Raw genomic sequence first — 24,354 nt, 5'->3', positions numbered from 1 at the left:
GCTCTGCTCCACTTATAACTAAATCAAGAGTTACTGCTCTCATTGTGGATTCAGGAACTACCTGCTCCAAGAAGCGGTCATTAATGGGATCTAGAAACATTATTACTTCTCCATCCCATCCTGCACTGATGGGGTGATATATCCAGTTAATATAGTAACTGTTGAGCAGACGGACTTTGAGGTGGTAATATAATCTGAATGCTTAAAAACTTCAATCCAAACCGAGAAACGGAAGCATAATATTTATTTCCAGACTTTGTATTGCTTCCTGAACTAGTTGGAGCAGCACTCCATATTGATCCAGAGTGCTCTGGGTCACGATTTGGGCTTGGTTCAGTTGCAGGTCATACAACGTACTTCATGAGGTGAACTTTTAAATGCTAATCACTCAGGATGCATCTACACTTGCATTCCTCTTTCAAAAGAGGTATGCAAATGAGGTAAACAGAATATGCAAACAAAGTATATTTTTGCATATGTGGCACCTCGTTTGCATATTCTAATTTCAAAAGAGCTTCTTTCAAAAGAAGAACGCCAGTATAGACGCTGCTCTTTCGAAAGCAAACTCCATGTTCAAAAGAATCCTTGTTCTCATTAAATAAAGGGAAGAAGGATTCTTTCAAAAGTAAACCCATCTTCAAAAGAGCAGCGTCACAACTGGCTTTCTTTTTTCAAAAGAAGCTCTTTCGAAATTAGAATACACAAACAAGGTTCCAAATATGCAAATTTATATCTAATTTGCATTTTCGATTTATTTCATTTGCACACCTTTTTCGAAAGAGGAATGCAAGTGCAGATGCACCCTCAGTGTCTTAGCGTGGATTGGAAAGAAAGTTTATTTAGGGTATTTGTCCTGCTTCTGTCCCTCACCCACGAAAAAAAACAAATCCATCCATGACAGAGCATGACAGAGCACAACAGAGATAATACCCATGATCATGGCACACTGTTTAAAACTTCGGGTTATTTTTCATAATAAATCCTGCAGGTACTAAGAAAACTACTCCCAATCTATTCTATCCTAGATATTAATTACAACTATACTAATTATACACTGAACATTTTCTAAAGCTAGCTAACCAAAGCTAATGCTATGGGGAACTACAACGTTCACCACCAATGGTAAAAAGGAAGTGAGAGAGAGAGTTGCTGGACGCACCCCTTGTATGCCCTCACTTGAGAGCACAAGGAAAGTAGGGGCAATATGCCATGTAGGGGTTCTTCCAGCAAAAATATCTGACTCCTGTGCACAATCCAGTGTCATGTATAAGTACACAAGGAGGAGAATCGAACTTCATGTTAGCTATCAGAATATCTTTGTCAGATAGGCCAGAAGTATCATCTTACCCATGTCCACCAACTGCAATTGATTAGAGATCCCACTATATCTATTTCGTTGATTTTGACTAGGGATCCTTTACCTATGTTGGTATACTCTTCTAGTGTAGACACAGTTTATATCAGCCAAAGTGCTTATTCCAGGTTAGCTCCTTGAATGATATAAGATATACCAGCAAAAACATTTTTGCTGATGGAACTGTATTTACACTTCAGCTTCTACTGATATAAAAAGTGTCAGATTTAAAAAAAAAACACACTCTAACCAACATTACTATACAAGCAAATGTTTCTAGTGGCAACCTGATCCTGGGATTTGGAAGTTGAGAAAAGATGAGAAAAAGAAATCTTGTCAGAGGTCCTGAGGAAGTCTGGGGGTTTGACAAATGGGAGTCAGAAGTCTAAGTAATTGTAGTAGAAGGAGGTTGTAGGATTTTGGCAGCTAAGATGAGGACATCAGAAAAGGTACGGTGGCTGGCATAAGAGGGTTTGACAGTTGTGGGCAGGGAAGGAGTTGAGTGGATAGGGTGGAAGACCTACCTGTCTGAAAGAAATGTGGAGAGTATCTCAGTGGAAGGGACTTGAAACAAGAAGGTTCCAAGGCAGTGAGTGTGAAGTGGAGAGGAACCCATTGTATTTGGTGGTTTGGAGTTGGTAGGGGGTGCAGGTTAAGGATGAGAAGGGTCTGAAAGCTAAGGGTGGTATAGCAACACATTTTATGGGACTGCAAGATCTCAGTGTACACATTTGATGAACTGTGTGATATGCACAGGCTGGTAATCTCTCATCTCTCCTCCCCTCAATTATTACTTGTGACTTTTTGGGTATAGTTAATTTATCTTTGTCCTCATGCTGAGTGGCTGATCTATGTTTTCTCTGCTTTGCAGATATGTCCATGGGGAGGGTGGGAGGGAACACTAACATACATTCCATGATGCTTTCATTAAAAAGGAGGAGTTGGGGGTGCTCTTCTGACTCAAGGGAAGACAACAGCTAACTTAACCACTCAGAAAAGATCTTCTACAGGTATGCACCTTTGTGTTGTAATCTCATTCAGATGGTGCCAGCAAGTTACCATCTCCAACAACAGCAATGAAACAGAGATTACACCTATCGTGAATTTTATATCTTTTTATTTTGAAAATTAATATTTGCCACACTGTCCTATGCAGCAGATCTTACTGAGGATTAACACCCAAAAATAAAGTGAACTTTTAAGAACAAACTATTCTTAAAATGTATATAAGCAAGAAAAGGTTAGATGGTTTTTCAAAGATATAACAAATATTTTTACCTCCAGACATTTAAAACAGCTTCTTAGCTTTATGCTAAACTGGACTAAAAAAAGTTGTCTTTTGGCCTCTTTCTGAGGAAGGACAATTCAGGAACACAGAAGAGATCTGAGAAAGTTTAAAGCGGATGGAAAATTGGGCTATGAATGGAAACATCTTTCAACAAAAAATATGCTGTCAGACCTTTGACTCCCATAATTAAATCACCCATGCACCATTTTTTGGAGTAACCTTAACAAATGGAAGCAATACTCACTATCAAAAAAAAAAAAAAAAAAAAAAAAGATCAAGACTTCTTGATCATTTCTAAATATTATTAATTATAACATTAACACACATTTATCATGTGTTGAGCTTTTTCAAATGACACGCACAACACTTCCTAAACATTGAGCTGTAATACTTAGTCACTCAAGTCATGCCTTCTAGTTAGGGACAAGGTAAACTTACAGCACTTTGTGTAGAAGCCTGCACTTATCACTGCCACTGTGCTCAATACAGGAATAAAACAAGACTTACTCACAGTGCCTTAGCCTTCAAAGACACTACAGTCTTGACTTGAATCTGAAAAAAATGCAAAGCTACTTTTCAAAGGGGTGAACAGTATCATCCAAGAGGCGAGTTCCTAGTGCTAAACTCACTATAACAGAACCCTATTACATACTGTACATTAAACCAATGTAGAACTAATACGAAGGTATTTTTAGTTTTAAATCTTAAATGACACTTTTTAATAAAGAGTGAAAATATAATTGATGTTCATGCTTATTTACCTGAGACGCCACAGTGAGCATGATCATAGAAATGTTGCTGGTTCATGGCAGACTTCTTGTAAATAACATGAGGATGACCATTTTCATAACTAAAACGATTGGAATTTTCAGTTATATTCCTTAAAGGCTCAATGAAATACTCTTCATCTTCTGTAGCGATAATGCCATGCTTAAAGATGAATGAGAAGACAAACAAAAGCAACTAGTTATTGCTCCTCTGCAAATATCAATAGTTACAAGACCAGATACTAAACAGAGCAGACACCAGTTCACCTCTCGCTGAACTCAACAGCAAAATCCCCACAGACTTTAGTGGGAAAAGCTGTAGGCTCCTATCAACAACATAACAAGAAAATGAAGAAAAAAGTATTGTCTTGCTTCTTCAGTTCTTTCCCACCATTTTTGGGCAGATGTGGTAAGAGAGCGAGAGACATTTTCGCGTGTAACAGACAATCAGCCTTTTTTTTCCTCATGAAACAATCTATTGACAAAGATGTTCCAGAATTATATGATTCATACCATTAAAAATGATGCCAAGCCAAAATGGCCTTGTTCAAAGAGTGAACACAATGTCCCTCTATGGTGCCATGCCGAAGGATGGTTTAATGCCATATATTGCATCAAAGGAGAAAACTTACATAACATTTATTTTAGACAAATATTATGAAAAGAAACCACTGTGTTTTGTTTCCAAATGCTGAATTCTAACACTATACTGCACTTCTTTGGACTTAAATTAATAATATTAAATTAATTTTCACTATTTATGACAGTTTTTAAATATACATTTCTACCTCAGAATTACACCACAGATCTTAGGCAGATCATGATTGTTGTAGATTATTCATCAATTTGATTCTCACCAGGAAACTGATATTTTTTCCAAATTTTACAAGGCAGGGCAGACTTTTTATTTTTCATTATTTCCATATTTGCAATCTCAGATTCTCATGAAAAAGGAAGTGGTTCAAGGAGGAAAAGAGGCATGTCAAATAAACTCCACAAATTCTTTTCTGTCTTAATACATGGATTTTCACCACTAAAAGTGAATTTAGAAGAAATGACTCCATCTCTGGTGCCCCTGTGGCTGTGGAAACACTAGAGAATTGCCCTAATAGACACAATTTCATACTGAATAGTAACAGAGATAGCCGTGCTAGTCTATATACTATCAAAATAAAAAAGCAGTCCAGTAGCACGTTGAAGACTAACAAAATACTTATTAGGTAATGAGCTTTTGTGGGACAGACCCACTTCTTCAGATCATAGCCATACCAGAACCAATTCAATATTTAAGGCACAAAGAACCAAAAATAGTAATCAAGGTTGACAAATCAGAAAATATTATCAAGGTGAGCAAATCAGAGAGCAGAGGGGCAGAAGGTGGGGGGGAGACAAGAATTAGCTGAAGCCAAGTTTGCAAAAGAGACCCTATAATGAGCTATAAAATTCCCATCCTGGTTCAAACCACATGTTAATGTGCTGAAATTCAATATAAAAGATTGTTCAGCAGCCTCTCTTTCCAAACTGCTGTGAATATTCCTCTTCAGGAGCTCTTTCACAGCAGTTTGGGGCTGCTGAACTCTCTCTTATATTCAATTTCGACACATTAACATGTGGTTTGAACCAGGATGGGAATTTTATAGCTCATTATAGGGGCTCTTTTGCAGACTTGGCTTTAGCTAATTCTTGTCTCTCCCCCCACCTTCTGCCCCTCTGCTCTCCGATTTGCTCACCTTGATAATATTTTTCTGATTTGTCAACCTTGATTACTATTTTTGATTCTCTGTGCCTTAAATTTTGAGTCTGTTCTGGTATGGCTATGAGCTGAAGAAGTGGGTCTGTCCCACGAAAGCTCATCACCTAATAAACTATTTTGTTAGTCTTTAAAATGATACTAGACTGCCTTTTTGTTTTGATAATTTCACACTGTTATCTGCAAATGCGAAGATTCCAGCCTCTACATCAAAATGTCTTGAAATTGATGATAATCTTTACAGTATGAGAGAGGGGTGGGGGGCGGGGGTATGGGACAGCAAGAGAATTCAGAAGCAGGAAGTTTCAAATTCTAACTTGGTTCTGTTATCTTAGACAAGTCACCGAAGAACTGATGCTATTTACGTTAAAACGTCATTATAAGAACTATGCTGGCATCAACCAGATTTAGAGAGTTTTAAATGGTCCATTTCACAGATCTATACTGAAGAAGAAAAAAAAACAGTACCACACTGTAGAAGGTCACAGAATTTTAGGGCTGGAAGGGACTTCAGGAGGTCACCTAGTCCAACCCCCTGCCTAAAACAGAATCAACTCCAACTAAAGCAGAGTCTGGATATACAGACAGACTTGAGGGACTTACATTATGGTGGTAAACTTAGGGTATGTCTATACTTAAGGGGGGTTTGATGCACCGTGATCGATCTTCCAGAGATCAATTTTGCCACATCAATGAAGACTTGGCAAAAATCGATCTCTCTGGACTCAGCTATTTGAGTCAACTGCTGCGTGGAGTAAGGGACGTCAGCACGAGCCCAAAGAGCTCCGATCTACACCAGGGAACAGTCGATCCTGATATGTTGATTCTAGCTATGCTAATGGCATGGCTAGAATTGCGTATCTGGGATTGACTTTGATACCTAGTGTAGACCTGGCCACAGCAGTATAAACATTGCCACTTAGCTTGAATTTTGGTTTCAGAGATCCACCCACCTGGCACTTGTAGACCTTGTCTCGGAGACTCACTGCCACAGATTTTTTTTTTTAAAACAATGTACAGACCTGGTCTGACTATTGAACTGAAAGTGCTCAACATCTCCCAGATGGTGCTCAGGACCTCTGTTTTCAAAAATTAGCACATAGGCTATTGTCTCTATGTAGGCAATGTAAAGTGCATGAAGCAAGATTCGAAAGGGTCATAGAAAACATTCCTTGTCTACAGTAGTTTTCACTATGTGTTCACTAAACTGACTTACTTCTCACAGGAGGTAACATCCTGGCTCAAATTTAGTCAGCATTTGCTAGTACCATACCTCTTTCATAGTGCCTTCTTGTTCTTCCACATCTAAGTTTTCATTTAAAATAAAAATGAAAGGCTAGATTCAGAAAAGGGTCTTATGCATTTACCTACCCCCTCATGCACTTCAGTCCTTTAGGTGCCAATGGAATTCACAAAGTCCCCACTTAGGTGCCACCTAACCTAACACTACTGTGATTCCACCAGTAAAGTCTCTGTGACATTTCTGCAAGGGGGGAATGTGCAAAGCCAACAAAGTCCTGATATTGCCAAGCTGTTCACCATCTAATGCTCATCTAAGTTCAACCAGGATTCATAAGATAGGCACCCCTTTCCGATCTTGGATGTTGGGCCCAATCCAGGCTCTCAGTCTGCCTACACCAGACCAGACAAGAAGAGGTGATGGCCACCCGATAATACACCAAAAATTAGCACACAACCCTCAATTTATTAAATTTCTTTGCAGATCACCATTAATAAACTGAATTTATGGTTTTTATTAAGCTATCTGATGGAAAAGAAATATAATTCTACTAATCAAAATAACTTTTCTTAGAATACCATCTATTATGGAGAAATGGTAGCCACTCCATAATTAGGGTTTTATAATGGAAAGTGGTTATGTGTAACCCTATTTTAGTCCCCTGAAACTTCAGCTTTGAACATTGGTTTGGCCTGAAAATAGTCAGACATTTTTGAAGGCAAAAGAGAACATTTTTGCAAACCCATATCAAACTGTTTTTGAATTACAGATTATTCAAAAATGACCATGATTTGAGATATTGTCTTTTCTAATATTTTTGTCTTTCTGTAGTTTATTTACACTCCTTCAAATTTTCCATGTAGATAAAGCTCCTTGAAAACTCAGGTGTTTTTTAGACATAGAACACTGTTTCATTAGTTAGAAAACGTACGACTTTTCTGGATAATTTTGATCCAATCCTGTTCCTACTGAATTCAGTAACAGTTGTTATAAACCTGTCTTGTTCCTACTGAAAACCTATTTTTTATTTTGATAAATTTGAGGTTTCTAAATGATGTTGCAGGTAACTGTGTTGTTATATAGTGATCTTAACTAGGATTTGAAACAAAAAGTTTTTGGGGGGAGGTGTTTATACAAGTTACCATTTAAAATACACTTATTACTGAAAATGTTATGGATGGCAATTTTCTCCATTGGGGTAAAGCACAGAACTAATGTCAGACTTCTCACATGCTCCCACAGCGGTCAAACATGTTACTTTCTCATATCCAAGGCTTATTCTTCTGTGTGGACAAGCCATGAATAATTAATAATTTCTATGTATTAGGCTATGCCTATACTACATTCTAGGGGTGTGAGTCCCCTGCTAACATACATACTAGCTCTCAGAGATAGCCCATGTCTAAATAGCAAAGCAACCATGGTAATCAGCATCACTGAGAGCTGTCACGGTCCCTGTGGCAAGGTGAGACAGGAGCCAACTTTATGCCCTGGAACAGGCAGGACCAATGGCAGAAGAGGCAGGGCCTAGGGCATTTTGACATCAGCGATGCCAGGACTGTGGCACTGGCCCCCCTCCTTCCCTCTCTCCTTCGCAGCTGTGCACTGCTGTGGCTATACAAAGGGTCATATTCCACATTTGGCACTCTCACCCCCTGCCGGTCAGTGGACCTGATGGTAACACCAGTAGATTCATGCAAATTCTCACAGAGCTGTGTGAGTGTGTACAGAAGCAGGGGAATCACACCACCAGCTCCTTGGTTTGCTCCCTGTATTGGACTATATTCTTTCTGAGATGTCCTAATCCACATGCCTAGCCACTGCGTGAATACTAGCTCTCCTACTTCAATTTGTACACATGTGCATTGTTGCTTGACCATAATGGAAGATTCCTACACAATTTTCCACTGGAAGTTAAAGGTGCCAACATAAATATAGTTCCACCCACGCCTCAACCATTTTTGCACAGTACATGAGTAGTTGGATAGTCCTGTTGCAAATGACTGTGCTAATATGTGTGCACTCATTTCCCAGTAATTGCAAACACACATAGGGCAGCCTATATATGATCATCTGAAAGCTAAGCCTACACACAAAATGCCCATTTCCATCAAAGGGAACTCCACTCAGACCTAGAACAGGATGTGGTCTGGGTCTTAATCTTCATAAATCAAATAATATTTTAAATGTCATCCAAGGTGTCATATTTAAAATTGATTTTACGGCTATGAAAGTATTTAGTTGTGTTAAATGGTAATTACTTTTAAAGATGGACAATGTGGGTGAGCAACTCAGCATGAGCTCCCGGTACCAGATGCTCTTACAAAAAGACCAGTGTGATCCTTTGGTTTATAAACAGGGAAGCAGTAGGAAGGACTACAGAGACGGTTTCTCCTCTGTCTAATGTGTTGGTGAGACTGACACCAGAAAACCATGAACAGTTCTAGCCTCTATATTTTTAAAGGATGTTTAAAAATTGGAGCAGGTCCAGAAGAGAGTCTAAAAATTATTCCAGGGCTAGAGAAACTGTCTTTCAATGAGAGACTTAAAGAACTTCTTAGCTTATCACATAGAAGAAGGAAAGATGACTTGATCAGAATATATAACTGTCTTCAATGGGAGAAAATAGCAGGTGCCAAAGGACTCCTTAAACCTAACAAAGAAAAACATAACAAGGACCAATGCTGGAAGCTAAAGCCAGACATACACACATTGATAAATAAGGCCAACAGTTATCAGGGAGGGGGATGAATCACTGAAGGAGACTACTAATGCAAGCTGTGGATTCTCCATTTCTTGGTGCCTTCAGATCCAAGCTGAATGCCTTTCTTGAAATTATGCTTTAACCCAACTTTAGTCAAATACAGGTTACTGAACTCAACCCAGAAGTAAATGGGCAAAATTTAGGCACCTGTGATATGTGGAAGGTCAAACTAGATGACCTAATAGTCCCCTCTGGTCTTAAATCTCTATGAATCTGAATCCTATGAAACTTTGGGATAGAAGAAATGGCAATACATTACTCTCTGTTTGCACTTCTCATCAGGGTCTTCATTAATTTAGTGTATGCTGTTTTGAAAATGACAGGTTGTAATGAACAAAAAATATTCTTACAACAGAGTGAGGTTTTCCTGAGTTTTTACCTTAGAATTGGCTCAATAAGAATCTCTCTCCTTATTCCACTGGGGACTACTTTCTCTCTATTCATGACGGCTACATCTACACTAGCACGCTATGTCGAAAAGCCTATTTTGACATAAGAACATTGAAATAGGCTACTTCGATGCATATCATCTACACATCCTCCAGGGCTGGAGCCACTGACGTTCAACATTGAAGTAGCGACAGAGAACATCAAAAGGAGCCGCCCCAGAAGGAAATGCGGAACGTCCAAACACACAAGCGCTCCCCGTCGAAATAAGGGGCCAGCAAAGCCCCAAGCTGCTCCCTTTAAGGGCCCCCCCAGACACACTCACGCTGCACAGCATGAGATCCACAGAGCCAACCACCAGTTGCAGACCCCGTGCACAAAGCATGGGCCCCCAGCTGCAGCAACAGCAGCAGCAGCAGCCGCCGCCGCCAGAAGCCCTGGGCTAAGCGCTGCTGCATGTGGCGACCACAGAGCCCTGCAGGGGCTGGACAGAGTGTCTCTCAACCCCTCAGCTGCTTGCCGCCATGGAGGACCCCACTATTTTGACATAGTGGGACGCGGATTGTCTACACACGCCCTATTTCGACGTTGAACGTTGAAGTAGGGAGCTATTCCCATCTTCGGATAGGAATAGCGATTTCGATGTCTCACCGCCTAACGTCGATTTCAACATCGAAATAGCTCACGGCACATGTAGAGGCAGCACGTACTATTTCGCTGTTGTGCCAGCTACTTCAAAGTAGCCGGCTAGTGTAGATGCACCCGAAATGTTTATTAAAGAGAGGCTTTTAATTCAGACGCTTCGAAAAGGAATAATTGTTTATCTGCCATTCTGTTTCTCTGAAAATATCATTTAGATTGTATTCCCACTCTTGGGTCTCAGTTTGCCAGAAAGGGACAGAGCAGAATTGTCTTAACAACACGTGTACCTTTGAGGCACAGTCTTAATCTAAGATCAAATGATTGTGCCTCAGAACCTTCAAGAAATTAGATTTTAGTTTCTTGATGAGGGAAAAAACAAGGCTTCTCATATTCCAAATACAACAGACACCAAAGGACATGTGTAATAAGAGGAAACCCTGAAGGAAAAAAAAAATAATTGAAAAGGTAGGTCCATCCACATGTATGACAGGAAGAAGGCAGCAGAAATAAGTATTCAGATAAATGACCTCTTCAGAGAAGCAGAACTGTCAATAAGTAATTATTTTTCTTTACAATATTGACTTGACTCCTACTCTTAGAGGCTAAAAACCACAGGGCAGTCTACAAAAACCCACAGATTGTCCAGTTTTAGAGGAATAAAATAAACTATACAAAACAGTTTCAGATAGTCCAAAAATGAAGACAACTTCCCAAATTTTCCCCTAAAACAAGTGGTGGGAATGCTAGAAACAAGATTAAGTCAAGATTAAGGCACAGGCTAGAGGCCTGGCTCTTGGAGATTTGTGATTACATTGTAATGCAAGTTTTCAGCTTAAGCAGTTAAATTTCTACTCCCAGGGATGGTGAGGAAAAGTTTGAAAATATTCCATAAGTGTAACTGATCCAGTGACCTCTGCCTGAAACTGCAGAGACCCTGAAAAAATAGCTTTATGATGGGCTCACCTGATTTGCAAGTTAACTCCAAAACCCATACCTCTGGAGGGTCCTGCCAACATCATCCAGCAAGGGAGTCATTATGGGGCAGGAGAAGTGTGCAGTGAGCCCAGCCCAGAGTACAGTGTGATATCCCAAAAACTTAAGTGTCAGTTCTGAAGGGTCCCTGCCTCTTTGAGACACGAGGAAAGAAGAGCCTGACTTCCACCTTTCATGCTGTTTCTGGGGAAAGAAAGAAGCCACATGCTACTGTCTCAGTCCTTCTGGAGGAAGCAGTGGTTTCTGCAATGGTGTTGACAGCTGCCACAGACCCCGGAGCAAGGCAGGAGAGGAGGCTAGTTCCTCGCATCCAGAAGGGCAGGGCCAAGGGCAGAAGGTGTGGGGCTTAGAGCAGTCAGCCTTGCCCGTCCCACTCCCCCACCACCGAGGTGCACACAGAGCAGTGGCAGCGTTTCCAAGGGACCCAGAGCTCCGGCCACCACTGGTGCTACTTCAGCTGCGGTGGCAGCTGGGGCTCTGGGTCCCTTTGAAATGCCGGGCCTGAGGACAACTGTTGCCTTCCCCACACCCCACTATCTGTAAGCCTGGGTCTCTCTGACACTGCCATTCAAAGTAGGAGGCATGACCCTGGCAAGGGGCAGGCCCACAAGAGAATAGGGTCCTGAGTACCTTCCCGCACCCTGTTATGGTGTGCTTAGGGAACCATATTTACCTTAATCCAGGCTTGGTTCGAACAAATATTGCACAAGCGTGAAGAGCCAAAAGACACCAGAGATAATGAATTAAATGTGAGGACCTGACACTTAAAGTTAATTGTCAAGGCCCTAGAAGCCCTGTGTACTGAGGAGGACACGTTACTGACAAAACATTCAAGCTATCAATTTACTGAGAAGCCAGAGGAATTTCTGAGGGAAGTGACAAGGCAAGTAACCAACAGTCTCTGAAGCATGTGATCCATGCAAGTCAAAAAACTCCCAGTCTCAATGAAATGCCAATAACCTTAAGATGTTCCCAGCTGCGCAGCTAAAAGCTTTGAAGGAAACAGGTGCTGTGAGGAGCTAGCTAGTTCTGGCAAATGAAACAGCTAAAGAAGAAAATCAAATGGTATAAAAATGTTGACCAAGTCAATGCTGAAGTCTGTTGCGGGGGCAGACAAGAGGAACCACACACAACAAACCCAGCTCTGGGGTTTGTAAGCTGACCAAGGCCAGAGAGGAACAAAAATGGAATGCCCAGGAGAGCACTGAGGTGCAGTCTGTTGATCTCAGAATGAGGTGAGCGAGCCTGTGCCTCAAAGGGCAAACACTTCTGAGAGTCCAGGCATCTGGGCACGTACACGAGCAAGCTGAGACTCAAGAGTGGCAATCCAGTCACCACATTATCTTTAGAACATAATCCACATGCAGATAACTCAAGAGTATTACCATAAGGCACATCCAAAAACACAATCTTATGGAGGAACTGTAAAGGTAAATGGAAATTTAAATTAAGCTCTGAAGTACATACTGTATGCCCCACTCACCAGGCTGTGGACACATTTTACCACAAATACATGTTTAACTAAACTTCTTAAATATGATTTTCCCCCTTGAAATTCTCCTAGGGGAAGGGTGCCCCAGAATGTATCATGCTGGTATCATTGATTTTTACATATTAATCACTTAGGTGGACTTCATGTAGTTAGCTAGTTAAGGATCTGGCACTCTCTACTGTAATAGTGGATTTTTGTGATCAATGTCACAGGATGTATTATTTTATAACACCTGGAGGGAGAAAAAGGAAGTGTTCAAAGTACCATATATACTCATTCAACAAATTATTTTTTTTAAATTTCCCTCCCTCTCAGTTATCAGTCATCAGTTATTCTCCAGATCCGAAGAAATGGGTCTGTCCCACGAAAGCCCCTCACCTAATAAATAATATTGTTAGCCTTTAAGGTGCTACAGGACTGCTTTTTTTTTGTTTGTTTGTTTTGCAAAGCGTGGTGGTCATCTTATCAATGAGTCAGCAAAACTTTGGCTCCCAGCCTGTCATGGTAAGCTGCTGACGTGCTGGGATGTTCTGTTTACCTGGAGCAATGGCAGGCACAGAGCCCCTTAAGCTCCCTGTAGCTGAAATTCGCTGTTCCCAACCAACAGGAGCTGCAGCAATTGGTGCTGGCTGAGGTACATACTATCCACTGCTTCGGTTAGCCAGAAATGGCTCCATGCCTGCAGATGCTCCAGGTAAACCAAACATCCTGGGTATGCCAGCGGGTTACCCTGATGGCCAGGGAAACTAAGTTTGCCAATCCCTGAAATATAAAGTTGCCTTATGAAAGAATCACAGCGTTTTGCCATTTTTTGCCTAACTATTGTAGGAGGTCAGCTTTGAAATGAACAGGCTTATGTATAACTATATACAGCAATTGAGAGAAAAAAACATGTCGACATTCTGAAGCTGCTATATTAAGATCCTAATCTTTTTTGGGGCCTCTACATGCTACTGTAATAGAAATAGTAAAATAACATTTTTTCAATGGATAATAGCAACATGTATTTTAAAATTTATGACAGCAATCAGTAGACTCTTGGTATAGTATTTCCCAATCATGATCTTTTATTTCATCACTTTGTAATTCCATAGCCTATTGTTATTTTAACGCTTCAATCATAGTATTAGAGTAAGAGTTTTTCCATATAAGACCTAGTGCTGAAATGACCAATAGTTTCATCAACAATGAGAGAACAATTTACAAAGACCATTGTAAATACTTAGCTTTCTAGCAATGCTGTTACTTTGAAGTATTTTATTTGATTTATGAAACATGAACGATCCTGTAAAAAATGTCAATGATTTCTTTGTGGTTTTGGTGTCTGCCAAGAGTTTTGCTTTCCTCTTCACTCCTTGGGACTAGTATCACAGAAGTCTTTTAGGCCAAAGAGTTTTCCTTCTTCATTATTTATTTCAGGCCTTTTGGACCCAATACTGAGAGAAACCTTACATCCTGAACTGGACGTTAATGCCAGTTGGTCCATTGTAAAGACACTCAACACCCATCAGACAAGTAATTTTTATTTCTGTATTCAGCAGTAGTCCTGACAAATCTAGTTCACCCCTAACTAATCTTGCAGCACTAACATTTTTCCTCAAGTAGGACTTCTGGACTTGCCCATAGTACTTAGAATAAGGTTTCTAAAATTTATGATTACTTTTCCTCAGCAGCCAGATCTCTGTTCCTTGCCTGTATGTTTGCTTCTTGCAGAAAGTCAGAGAATCAGATGCTAATTAAGTTCTTCCTCTATATTTTAAAGAGATAATACACTATGACACTGAAATGTGTAATATATACTTACCAGACCATTGCAGTTGCTTAAAGCCACTTTAGTTGTGCTATGTTGGTCTTGCAAATATCCTGTGTAATGACAGTGGTCTAACAAATCATGTTTCCATTTAGGTCCATTCTCCCCCCAGTATTCTACTGTAAAATGTTTGGACACCAAATCTGTGTTGAGAATCAGGTTTAAATGAAAGTGCTTGCCATAGGCAGAAAGTTTAAAAAATAATTTAGATGCTTGGTCATAAAGGTCTATACTCCTCTTCCTTCTCCTTGAGGGTTCATCATCTTTCACAGTAAAGCTGAGGAAGGCTCCATTTTGATCAACCCTTATTGGAACGGTTAGTTGGTAATGTTCAAGATAAGACAGGAATTCCTCTTTGTAATCACAAGGTAAACCAATCCAGGAAAAGTCATAAAAGAGAAGAAAACATAACAGGAAACAAGTAGTAGTATAAACATTAACCACAACTGGCAAGATCCTATCACCCTCATGAGTGAAAGTCATTTTCAAATACGTGCAAGGTGTAAAGCTTCACTAAATAAAATCAAGGATAATAGCCTATTTTTAAAAAGAATCAGCCAAATTTATGCAGGTTCCCATTAATTTGATGTCACTAGAAATGCAAATATTTCAAATTCACAATATTTTTCTTATTTAAGTTACATGTTGAACCTTTATATTCCAGCAATTTTGGGACCTGACCAGTGCCGAACCAGTAGAATTTGCCCAACCACAGGAGGTCAACATTGTTTAGCAGCATTACCAACACTTCCACTGCTTACTGGGCTCTTAGAAGACAGTTAGGGGTAAATTAGAGTTAAACAACAGCACAGAACACTGAGAGCCAAAACTGGTGGCTGTACACAAACTTTATGGGACTATGGGAAACTTGGCCACAGGAATGATGAGTGGACATTCAACTAACCAAGATCATGCCAGATTATACATGTTGCCAGACCACTGAATGCCAGACTAGCAAATTTCAACCTGTAGTATGTAAATATTTGGAGATACATTCTACACTGTGAAGGATGTGCATCTCCCAGTTGTTTCATTAAAAGACAAAAGCTATTACATGCACTCGCCAAAATAAAAACAGTTGAAATGAAAAAATATCTTTGTAAAAAGATATAAATGTATCCTCAGTTCACTAAAATACTCTACAAATACAAATATGCAAGATACACTTTATGTAGTTCCTACAATTTTAAAAAATATTTATGAGATCGTGGCCAGCGCATTATGCTTGTGAGACTATGTTATAGTTAAAGTTAGAAATAAAGGAAATTAAACATCAATCTCAAAATATACTTGGACCTAATGAATTTTTCTACAAGTTAACTTTCATCATACGTGCTAAAACTAGAGTTTCTAGGAGTGTTGTCACACCCCATCTTGAATTGGTTTTCATCACTTTTAGGATTTAGAGTTTGGTTCAGTGGCTCTCAGCACCTCCACTATACAAATTATTTCAGCACCCCTGACTTTAATGACAACAAATCATGAGAAAACTACACATGCATCAATTTCTTCTCTCACTGCTTACATTAAAATGGCTGATGAAAACATTATCTAAAATTATGCAAAAGGTATATATCTTTAAAGCTATAAAAATGGGATTCTTACCTTGAGAATTATATGAAAGCCTGCTGTCACTGTGAAATTCTGACAAAGCCATGACTAGGCTCAAAATCCAGGTCAACGTCTTCCACAAAATTTCCATAATTTAGAAAAACAAAAAGGGTTTGGATTTCTTTGGAGGGCTACCTATGAGCTATAGAGTTAACTCCACTCCAGAATCGCACCATAACAGGGATATTTATTTTATATTTCTTCCAAAGTAATTATTGGATGTTCCACTTTTTGACTGGTACTCTTTTCCAACAAGCTGTGCTTTCTTCCATATCTGAAGTCATTTTCTCAGTTCAAAAAAGTATGATGTAAAATTTCTTTACGTATCAATAAGATGTCAAACTGGATAGTTATTGAACTTTGTCCATTTCTTTACCTAAAAAAGGGCAAAAGGTCTTCTTTAAATTGGAAGATCCATACTGCAAAAATGCTAGACAAGTGTAATGAACTACAACACAGTTGGCAATCAAATTTGAACATTATTCAAAACTTTCTCTATGTCTTTTAGTTTAAGTGTGATTTGACAAATAAATTCCCAAGCTGTTTGCCATATTAGATGTAGCTAGAGAAAAAAGTTTTGCTTTAACTAATTAAACAAGACAAAGACTAGCTAACTAGGTTTAGAACTGATCACTCAAGAATGCAATGCATAAAGCTGCACTAAGAGAAGCCTAAAGTTGCCAGTTGCCACTGAGTGCAATTTTCTTAATCCTATATTACATAATATACGCCCCTTATTTTGGAACCTCATTGTCACAGACTTTAATAGTGACTTCTTAAGTATGTTCCCTATTTTACTTCAAGCATAACTCAGCTTTTCTCAGGGAACCCTATTCTATACTTGTTTTCAGAGGCAGCTGGTGCAGGAATTGCAGAGGAAAAGGGGGAAGACACTGGCCACATGCCCCTGCCCTGCCCCCTCCCTACCTTGTCCTCACATTCTCTACCCCTGCTCTGCTTGTGCCCCTCCCCCTATTTTGCCCTTTTCCCACCCCTTCCCCATTCATGCCTTGCTCTCCTCCCACCCCTGCTCCACCCCAGCCCACCACTTACAGTGTATGTGGGGCAGTCCTTCTCCATCCCCTGTAGCACAGCCTAGGAACAGCGCAAGCTAGAAAACTCACATTGCTCTCATGTTGCACCACTTCGGGGGAAGACCCTGGTTTTCATCAGAAGCGTGAGGCAGGGGATGCTGGGAGAATGTGCATGCCCCACATGTTGCCTTTGCTTGTTTTCTCAAAAAAACTGAAGTGCCAGTGAATTCAATGGGTCCTAGTGAACTCTAAGTGCAGTCTTAGCTTTTTTGGTAATTTGATTTAAGTCCATGTGGGTTTGTTAGTTTGGGGATTTTTTTTAATTTAGATCAGTGATTTTAAATTGCTTTGATATAAATCAATCCACCCTTCACTAGACATTTTCTGCAATGTGTTGCTTTTAGAAAATTAAGTTCCTCATATGAAACTATATATTGAATTCATTTTCAGCATTTTAAATGTTAACAAAGACATTCTGTACACACAGCTGATCATTTAGCCCATGTCTTCACGGAGCCCTGCTGCAGCACTGCTGCCAGCACCATGATGCAAATGAGGGCTCTCGAAAATGCAAATGGACGACCCCATGAGATTGCCCCACTGGCAGAAGCTGCTACCAGCAGAAATCAAGCCATGTAGATGTGGTGCTGTTGGCGAAACCCCCCTTTGTCAGCAGCCCCCTATCCCTTGAAAGAATCAGGGATAAGGAACTGATGATAAAATGGGTTTTCCCCAACAGAACCACATCTGCATGGCTTGTTTTCTGCTGGCAGCAGACTCTTGTCAGCAGGGCAACCTTGTGCGACTATGCAAACTACCTGTGCAAATATGCAAATGAGCATCAATTTGCATTTTCAAGAACCCTCATTTGCATCATGCTGCCCCAGCAGCATGGCAGCAGAGCTCCGTGTAGACATGGCCTCAATGTAATTGTATACACTTTAATAACTGTAGCATCCAGGAACTACATGAATTGTTGACAAGGACACATTACAAACTTTTTTTTTTTTTTAATTAAAATGCTGGACTCAATGTTGTACACACCAATATGTATCATGTGCCTCACATTGGGCTCTGAGAGGCCATCAGGAGTCACAACAAAACAGCTAAAAAGTTGAAAACTTCTTAAACAGAAATGCCATGTGAAGTCACTCTAACATTGCAACTGAATGGAACTTACCTTACCTCAGAACTGTAGCAAAACAGGGGGCCTGTTCCTATAGCTTTTACTTACACAAACACTCCTACTGAAGTCAGTGGAATTACTTGAATGGGTAAAGGTTACAGAATCAAGATCATGATGTGCACACTGTTCGAAGTGCATTAACATGTAGCTTGGAGGGCTAAGCAACCTACTGGTTAGAGCACGTGGCTCTCATTCCCCCTTGGTTGAGGAGACTCAGTCTAAGACCACAGGGAGGACCAGGGGACACAGGCCCTTCCCTTCCATTGGGTCCTAGCCTAGAGCACTGTGTACATCAACCCTAAACAGACCAAGGCCCTCCCAGCAAGGAGTCAAAATTCATTGTCCTGGATTGCTTCCTACCTACAGTTTAGTGCATGCCCCACCCCCCCGTTCCCTGTACACTTGTGCAGCTGCTTGAGAGAGATCCAAATGTTGTCCATCTGATTAGCAGAGTTTCCACAGCTAAATGTTTCGTTCCTATTGGCGGTGCACATTCACACACGCCTTGCCACACATAAAAACAGTATTCCGCACATGGATGGAAAACTCTGCACATGGATAGAAAAGGTTATAGGAAACATTGCATGGCCCCTTAAGTCCAATTTTTTGGTGCTTACTTCTCGTAAGGACTTCTTTCAGGTCCTGAGCAGCACCTTGCCACAAACCCAGGCTCCTTCAGGCCTGACAGCCACAAGTTGTTGAGACCAAGTCCCACAATATCTCTAGGGTTTGTTCATTCCATTGCCTTAGGTACTGAAAGGTCCTATATCTTCCTCACGATCTCCCTTAGCTAGGGAGACAATGTTTACTGCCTGGAAGCTTCCTTGGCTGGTGGGCTAGTGGTCCCCGCATGCCAGACCAATCTGATAGCTTTTTTTGACAGGATAAAAAGTCTTACGGATAAGGGAGAGGCAGTGGATGTAGGATACCCAGACTTTAGTAAGGCGTTTGACATGCTCTCGCATGATCTTATCAATAAGCTAAGCAAATACAACTTAGATGGGGACACTATAAGGTGGGTGCATAACTGGCTGGATAACCATTCTCAGAGAGTAGTTATTAATGGTATGCAGTAACGCTGGAAAGTCATAACAAGTGGGGTTCTGCGGGGATCTGTTTTGGGACCAGTGTTACTCAACAATTTAGATATTGGCATAGAGAGCAGGCTTATTAAACTTGCAGATGATACCAAGCTGGGAGGGGTTGCAACTGCTTTGAACGATAGGCTCATAATTCAGAATGCTCCAAACAAACTGGAGAAATGGTCTGAGGTAAACAGGATGAAGTTTAATACAGACAAATGTAAAGTACTCCACTTAGGAAGAAACAAATCAGTTTCATACATGTAGAAAGGGAAGCGACTGTCTCGGAAGGAGTACTGCGGAAAGGGACTTAGGGGTCACAGTGGACAACAAGCTAAATATGAATCAACAGCGCTATGCTGTTGCCAAAAAAGCAAACATGATTCTGTGATGTATTAACAGAAGTGTTGTGAGCAAGACACAAGAAGTCATTCTTCCACTCTGCTCACCGCTCACTAGGCCTCAACTGGAGTACTGTGTCCAGTCCTGGGTACCACATTTCAAGAAAGATGTCGAGAAACTGAAAAAGGTCCAGAGAAGAGCAACAAGAATGTTTAAAGGTCTAGAGAACATGAGCTATGAGGAAAGACTGAAAGAATTTGGCTTGTTTAGTTTAGAAAAGAGAAGATTTAGAAGGGACTTGATAGTGGTTTTCAAGTACCTCAAAGAAGGTTACAAGAAGAAGAAAAATTGTGGCCTCTGAGGATAGGACAAGGAGCAATGGGCTTAAACTGTAGCAAGGGTGGTTTATATTGGACATTAGGAAAAACTTCCTTCCTCACTGTCAGGGTGGTTAAACACTGGAATAAGTTACCTAGGGAGGTTGTGGAATCTCCAACGCTGGAGATATTTAAGAACAGATTTGATAGACACCTATCAGGGATGATCTAGATGGTGTTTGGTCCTGCCAAAAGGCCAGGAAACTGGACTCGATGACCTCTTGAGGTCCCTTTCAGATCTAGTGTTCTATGATTCTATGGTTCCTGCCTCTTGGCCAATCAGTTCCCCCCCTCCTCCTAGACTGTGCCAGGCTTTCTCCTTTACTGCCCCCTCCAGGCTTGATATTGGCTGCACATGTAACAGGTGGGTTGAAAGGCTCTCTAACTCTGTACTGGTACGCAGTTTATCTGCTTCATCTCTGCGTACAACAAATTTCTCAATAAACTCAGCATCTAGTTAGGTCTATTTATTTATTAGTGCTCTAGTGAAGAGTATACATGTTTTGTAACCAGTGTTTAAAATGAAGTTACCATAATTATTGCCACATATTACACTTTGTTATTTTAGCTTTCTTGTCAGAATAGCATATAGTATTTCATTATGGTATGACGAGGAAATAGCAGTGAGATTAAAGGATACTTTTAAAGTAAATGGCAAGTCTAAGCTAGTGAGGTTTTTTCCCCCAGGGAGAGCAGGAGATTTATTCAACAGACTCAGATTTTGAGCCCCAGAAAGGACCATAATGAGCATCTAATCTGACTGCCTACATAATACTGTCCTGAAAATTAATTTAGAAGTACGTGTACTAAAACCAACTGATAAAATTAAAGTTTATCTTTTAGACAGCTAGCTAATCATGACTTGATGAGTTCAAGAGATAATAAATTCACCAATTAGATAAATTGCTCCAAAGCTTAATTACACTCAGCATTAAAAAAGTGAGCCCTTCTTCCTTTTGGGATTTGTCTAGCTTCAACATCCAATATGTGGGTTATGTTCTATCTTTGCCTCTTATTAAAAAGCCCTCTATCAGAAATCTTCTACCATCCAGGTACTGACAGACTGATCAAATTTCCTCTTCATCTTCTCTTTAATAATTCCATTAGCAGTTCTTTAAAGACCTGAAAATCGAGAAGGAATCCTAAAGAAGTACAAAAAATAATGGACAAATTGCTAAGAAGGGAACAAAACCTGTCACAAGCACATAGGGACAAAATCAGAAAAGCTAAACCATAAAATGAGTTACACCTAGCAGGGAACATAAAAGGTAATAAGAACAGGCTTATTAAACACAGAAGGAACAAGTGAAAAATGAAGAAAAATGGGGGTCCTCTACATAGAGGAGAAGGAGAGCTAATAACAGACTAAATCAAACGGCTGAAGTGTCTAATGCCTATTTTGCTTCACTTTTCACTAAAAAAGGCTAAGGGTGATCAGATATTCAACACAATTAATGTTAACAAGAGGGAAGGAACACAAACAAGAGAGAGAAAAAAAGACATTAAAGGATATTTAGATAAGTCGGATGTATTCAGATTGTTAAGGTTTGATTAAATTTATCTAGGGATATTAATGGTCCACCATTATGGTTAACGGATGGGGGCTGGATCAGCTCTCCACTCATCTCAGGCAGGGGGCTGCTCCAGTCCTATTGGGTGATGGGGGGAGCTCCAGCACAGCCAGAGTATCCCTGGTCCACACTGTGGGTAAGGGAGCTCCAACCAGGCTGGAACAGCCCTCGTCTGTGGCAGGTCCAGCCCAGGAGCACCATGGGAGCGAGAGAGCTCAGTCAGAGCAGCTCTGGTTTGCGGCAGCCCAGGGTACGTCATGCACAGGGGCACTCCAGACAGGCCAGGGCAGCCCCCTGTCGTCTCCCATGTTTAATCGGTTAACTAGCTATACTTAACCTTTAACCAGTTAACTAATTAAATGGGATTTTGCATCCCTAAATTTGGTACTATTTAAGTAACTACTGAAGAAACTGCAGAACCCATAGCAATTTTCTTCAAGAACTCGGGAAACCAGGTAAGATCCCAAAAGAGCAGAGAAGGGTAAATGTACAGATTTTCAGAAAGGAGAAAGGCCCATTTTAAGATAAGAGGGTCCATTAAAATATAGACCAGTCAGCCTAACCCAAACACCTACTAAGAGAATGGAACAAATTATTAAATAATTTGTAAACACATGGTGAATAGCAGGGTTCAGCAAGGCTGACAGCCACTGTGGGCTCCAGGACAAGGTGGGGTGGGGGGTTGGTTTCACACCACGGAATGGGTGGGGCCAAGGGCAGAAGCTGCAGGACTTCAGCCGTCAGCACTGACCTGACCATGGAAGAGTCTTTCCTCATCCCCATGCTCACTCACATCCACATACAGCCAAAACAGCTCTGCTGCGGCACTTCAAATGGACCCGGGGCTCCAGCCACCACCGACGACAAAGTAGCAGCGGTGGCAGCCAGAGCTCTGGGCCTCTTTGAAATGCCAGGCCCAGGGGCAACTGCCCACTTCACCCTCAGCTTTGGCGGGCCTAGTAAGGGTATCACCATACCCACCATAGATTTGTCAAGAACAAATCATGTCCAATTAACCTAATTTCCTTCTTTGTCAGAGTTACTGGCCTTGTGGATGGGGGAAAGCTGTAGACGTGATATATCTTGCTTTTATAACTTTTTTACCACAGTTCCAGATGAGGTTCTCATAAGTAAATCAGGGAACTATGTTGTGAATTAAATTTCCATAAGGCGCATGCCCAACTGGTTGAAAGACCATAATCAAAGAGCAGATATCAATGATTCAGTATAAAACTGGGAAGGTGACTCTACTGCAGTCCTGAAGGGGTCAGTCCTGGGTCAGGTTCTATCCAATATTTTCTTAAAGGATGTGGATAATGGAACAGAGAATATGCTTATAAAACTTGGGGATGACATCAAGATGGGAAGATTTTCAAGAACTGATGACAGGACTAGAATTCAAAACGACTCTGACAAACTGGAGAATTGGTATGAAGTCAACTAAAATTCAGTGATGTTCAAAATACTACCTGTAGGAAGGAAAAATCAAATGTATAACTAGGACATGGGCAATAACTGGCTATATGGTAGTATTGCGGAAAAGAATATGGGGATTACTATAGATCACAAATTGAATATGATTCAACAATGTGATGCAGCTGTGAAAAAGCTATATATTATTTGGAGATTATTAACAGGAACATCATATGGGCGATAGTGATCCCACTCTACTCACCATTGGTGAAACCTCAACTGTAGTACCTGAGCTAGTAGAAAAATAAAATAGGCAAGTTTAGTCTTGAGAAAAGACGAGTGAGGGTTGATATCATTAAAAAAAAACTTCAAACATGTTTAGATAATAGAGGATGGTGATTAATTCTTCTCCATATCCACTGAAGGTAGGACAATACATAATAGGCTTCGTCTGGAGCAAGGGAGATTTAGGTCAGATATTAGGAAAATCTTTCTAAGAGTAGTTAAGTTTTGGAATAGTCTTTTAAATAAAGATGTGGAATCCCCATCACTGGAAATTTTAAAGATCAAATTGGACAAATATTTGTTAGGGATAGTCTAGATCAGGGGCCTGCAGCCCGCGGCACACATGCCAAAAGGGGCACGCGAGCCAATTTTCATCACCACACAAGGCAGGAGCTCAGCCCCACCCCTTCTACCTCATTCAGCCTGGAGCTTGCTCGAAGCCGCGTAACCTGTAGATTATTAAAAGACCAGCTAATGCTATCATTTAGGTGGTGGTTGGTAAAGCTCTGCATTTGAACGTATTTATTAATGAAGCTATTGTAAGTAAGACTATTAGTGACTTTAAAAAGTATCACTGGCAGTCAGACCACACACAGAAGTTAAAAGGTTAAATTTCAGCACTCCACCTCGAAAAGACTGATGTCTTCTGCTCTAGATTTACCTAATCATGCCTCAGCATAGAGGGCTGGAATTGATAACCTCTCAAGGTCTCTTCCAGCCATACATGTCTATGATTTCATTGAGTTTATTAAATCGCTCACTGTCAGGCTGGTTTTCCAGACCTCTAACATGCTTGTGGCTCTATTCTGAACCCTTTCCAGATTGTCAACATCTTTTTTAGTGTGAATAAGCAAAACTGGGCACCAGTATTCCACTAATGGTCTCATGAATTCCATATGCAGAAGTAATATCACCTCCTGACTCCTTCCTATTTGACAGTCCCCTCTTTAAACCCCTAACGATCAC

The 24,354-nt window shown here is 40.6% G+C and overlaps 1 protein-coding gene across 3 annotated transcripts in view; it reads right to left on the bottom strand.

Annotated features, from left to right (window-relative positions):
• The window catches only part of ADAMTS6 (ADAM metallopeptidase with thrombospondin type 1 motif 6), a 253,068-nt gene that overhangs the window by 222,722 nt on the left and 5,992 nt on the right, over positions 1 to 24,354 (bottom strand). For 2 of the 3 annotated variants that reach the window (XM_074995514.1, XM_074995515.1), the window contains exons 2-4: positions 16,093 to 16,474; positions 14,482 to 14,840; positions 3,404 to 3,572 (exon numbers count right to left, since the gene is read on the bottom strand). In XM_074995514.1, the coding sequence (XP_074851615.1) occupies positions 3,404 to 3,572; positions 14,482 to 14,840; positions 16,093 to 16,189 (625 nt within the window). In that variant the 5' untranslated portion in view covers positions 16,190 to 16,474. Of the gene's footprint in view, positions 1 to 3,153; positions 3,195 to 3,403; positions 3,573 to 14,481; positions 14,841 to 16,092; positions 16,475 to 24,354 lie in introns of those variants that run through there. The other variant, XM_074995516.1, reaches the window with a different exon arrangement.

Source organism: Carettochelys insculpta, chromosome 5, assembly GCF_033958435.1.
Source record: "Carettochelys insculpta isolate YL-2023 chromosome 5, ASM3395843v1, whole genome shotgun sequence".
NCBI lineage: Eukaryota > Metazoa > Chordata > Testudines > Carettochelyidae > Carettochelys > Carettochelys insculpta.
Note: the sequence above shows the minus strand (reverse complement) of the source record. Positions and strands in the feature narration are given on the sequence as shown.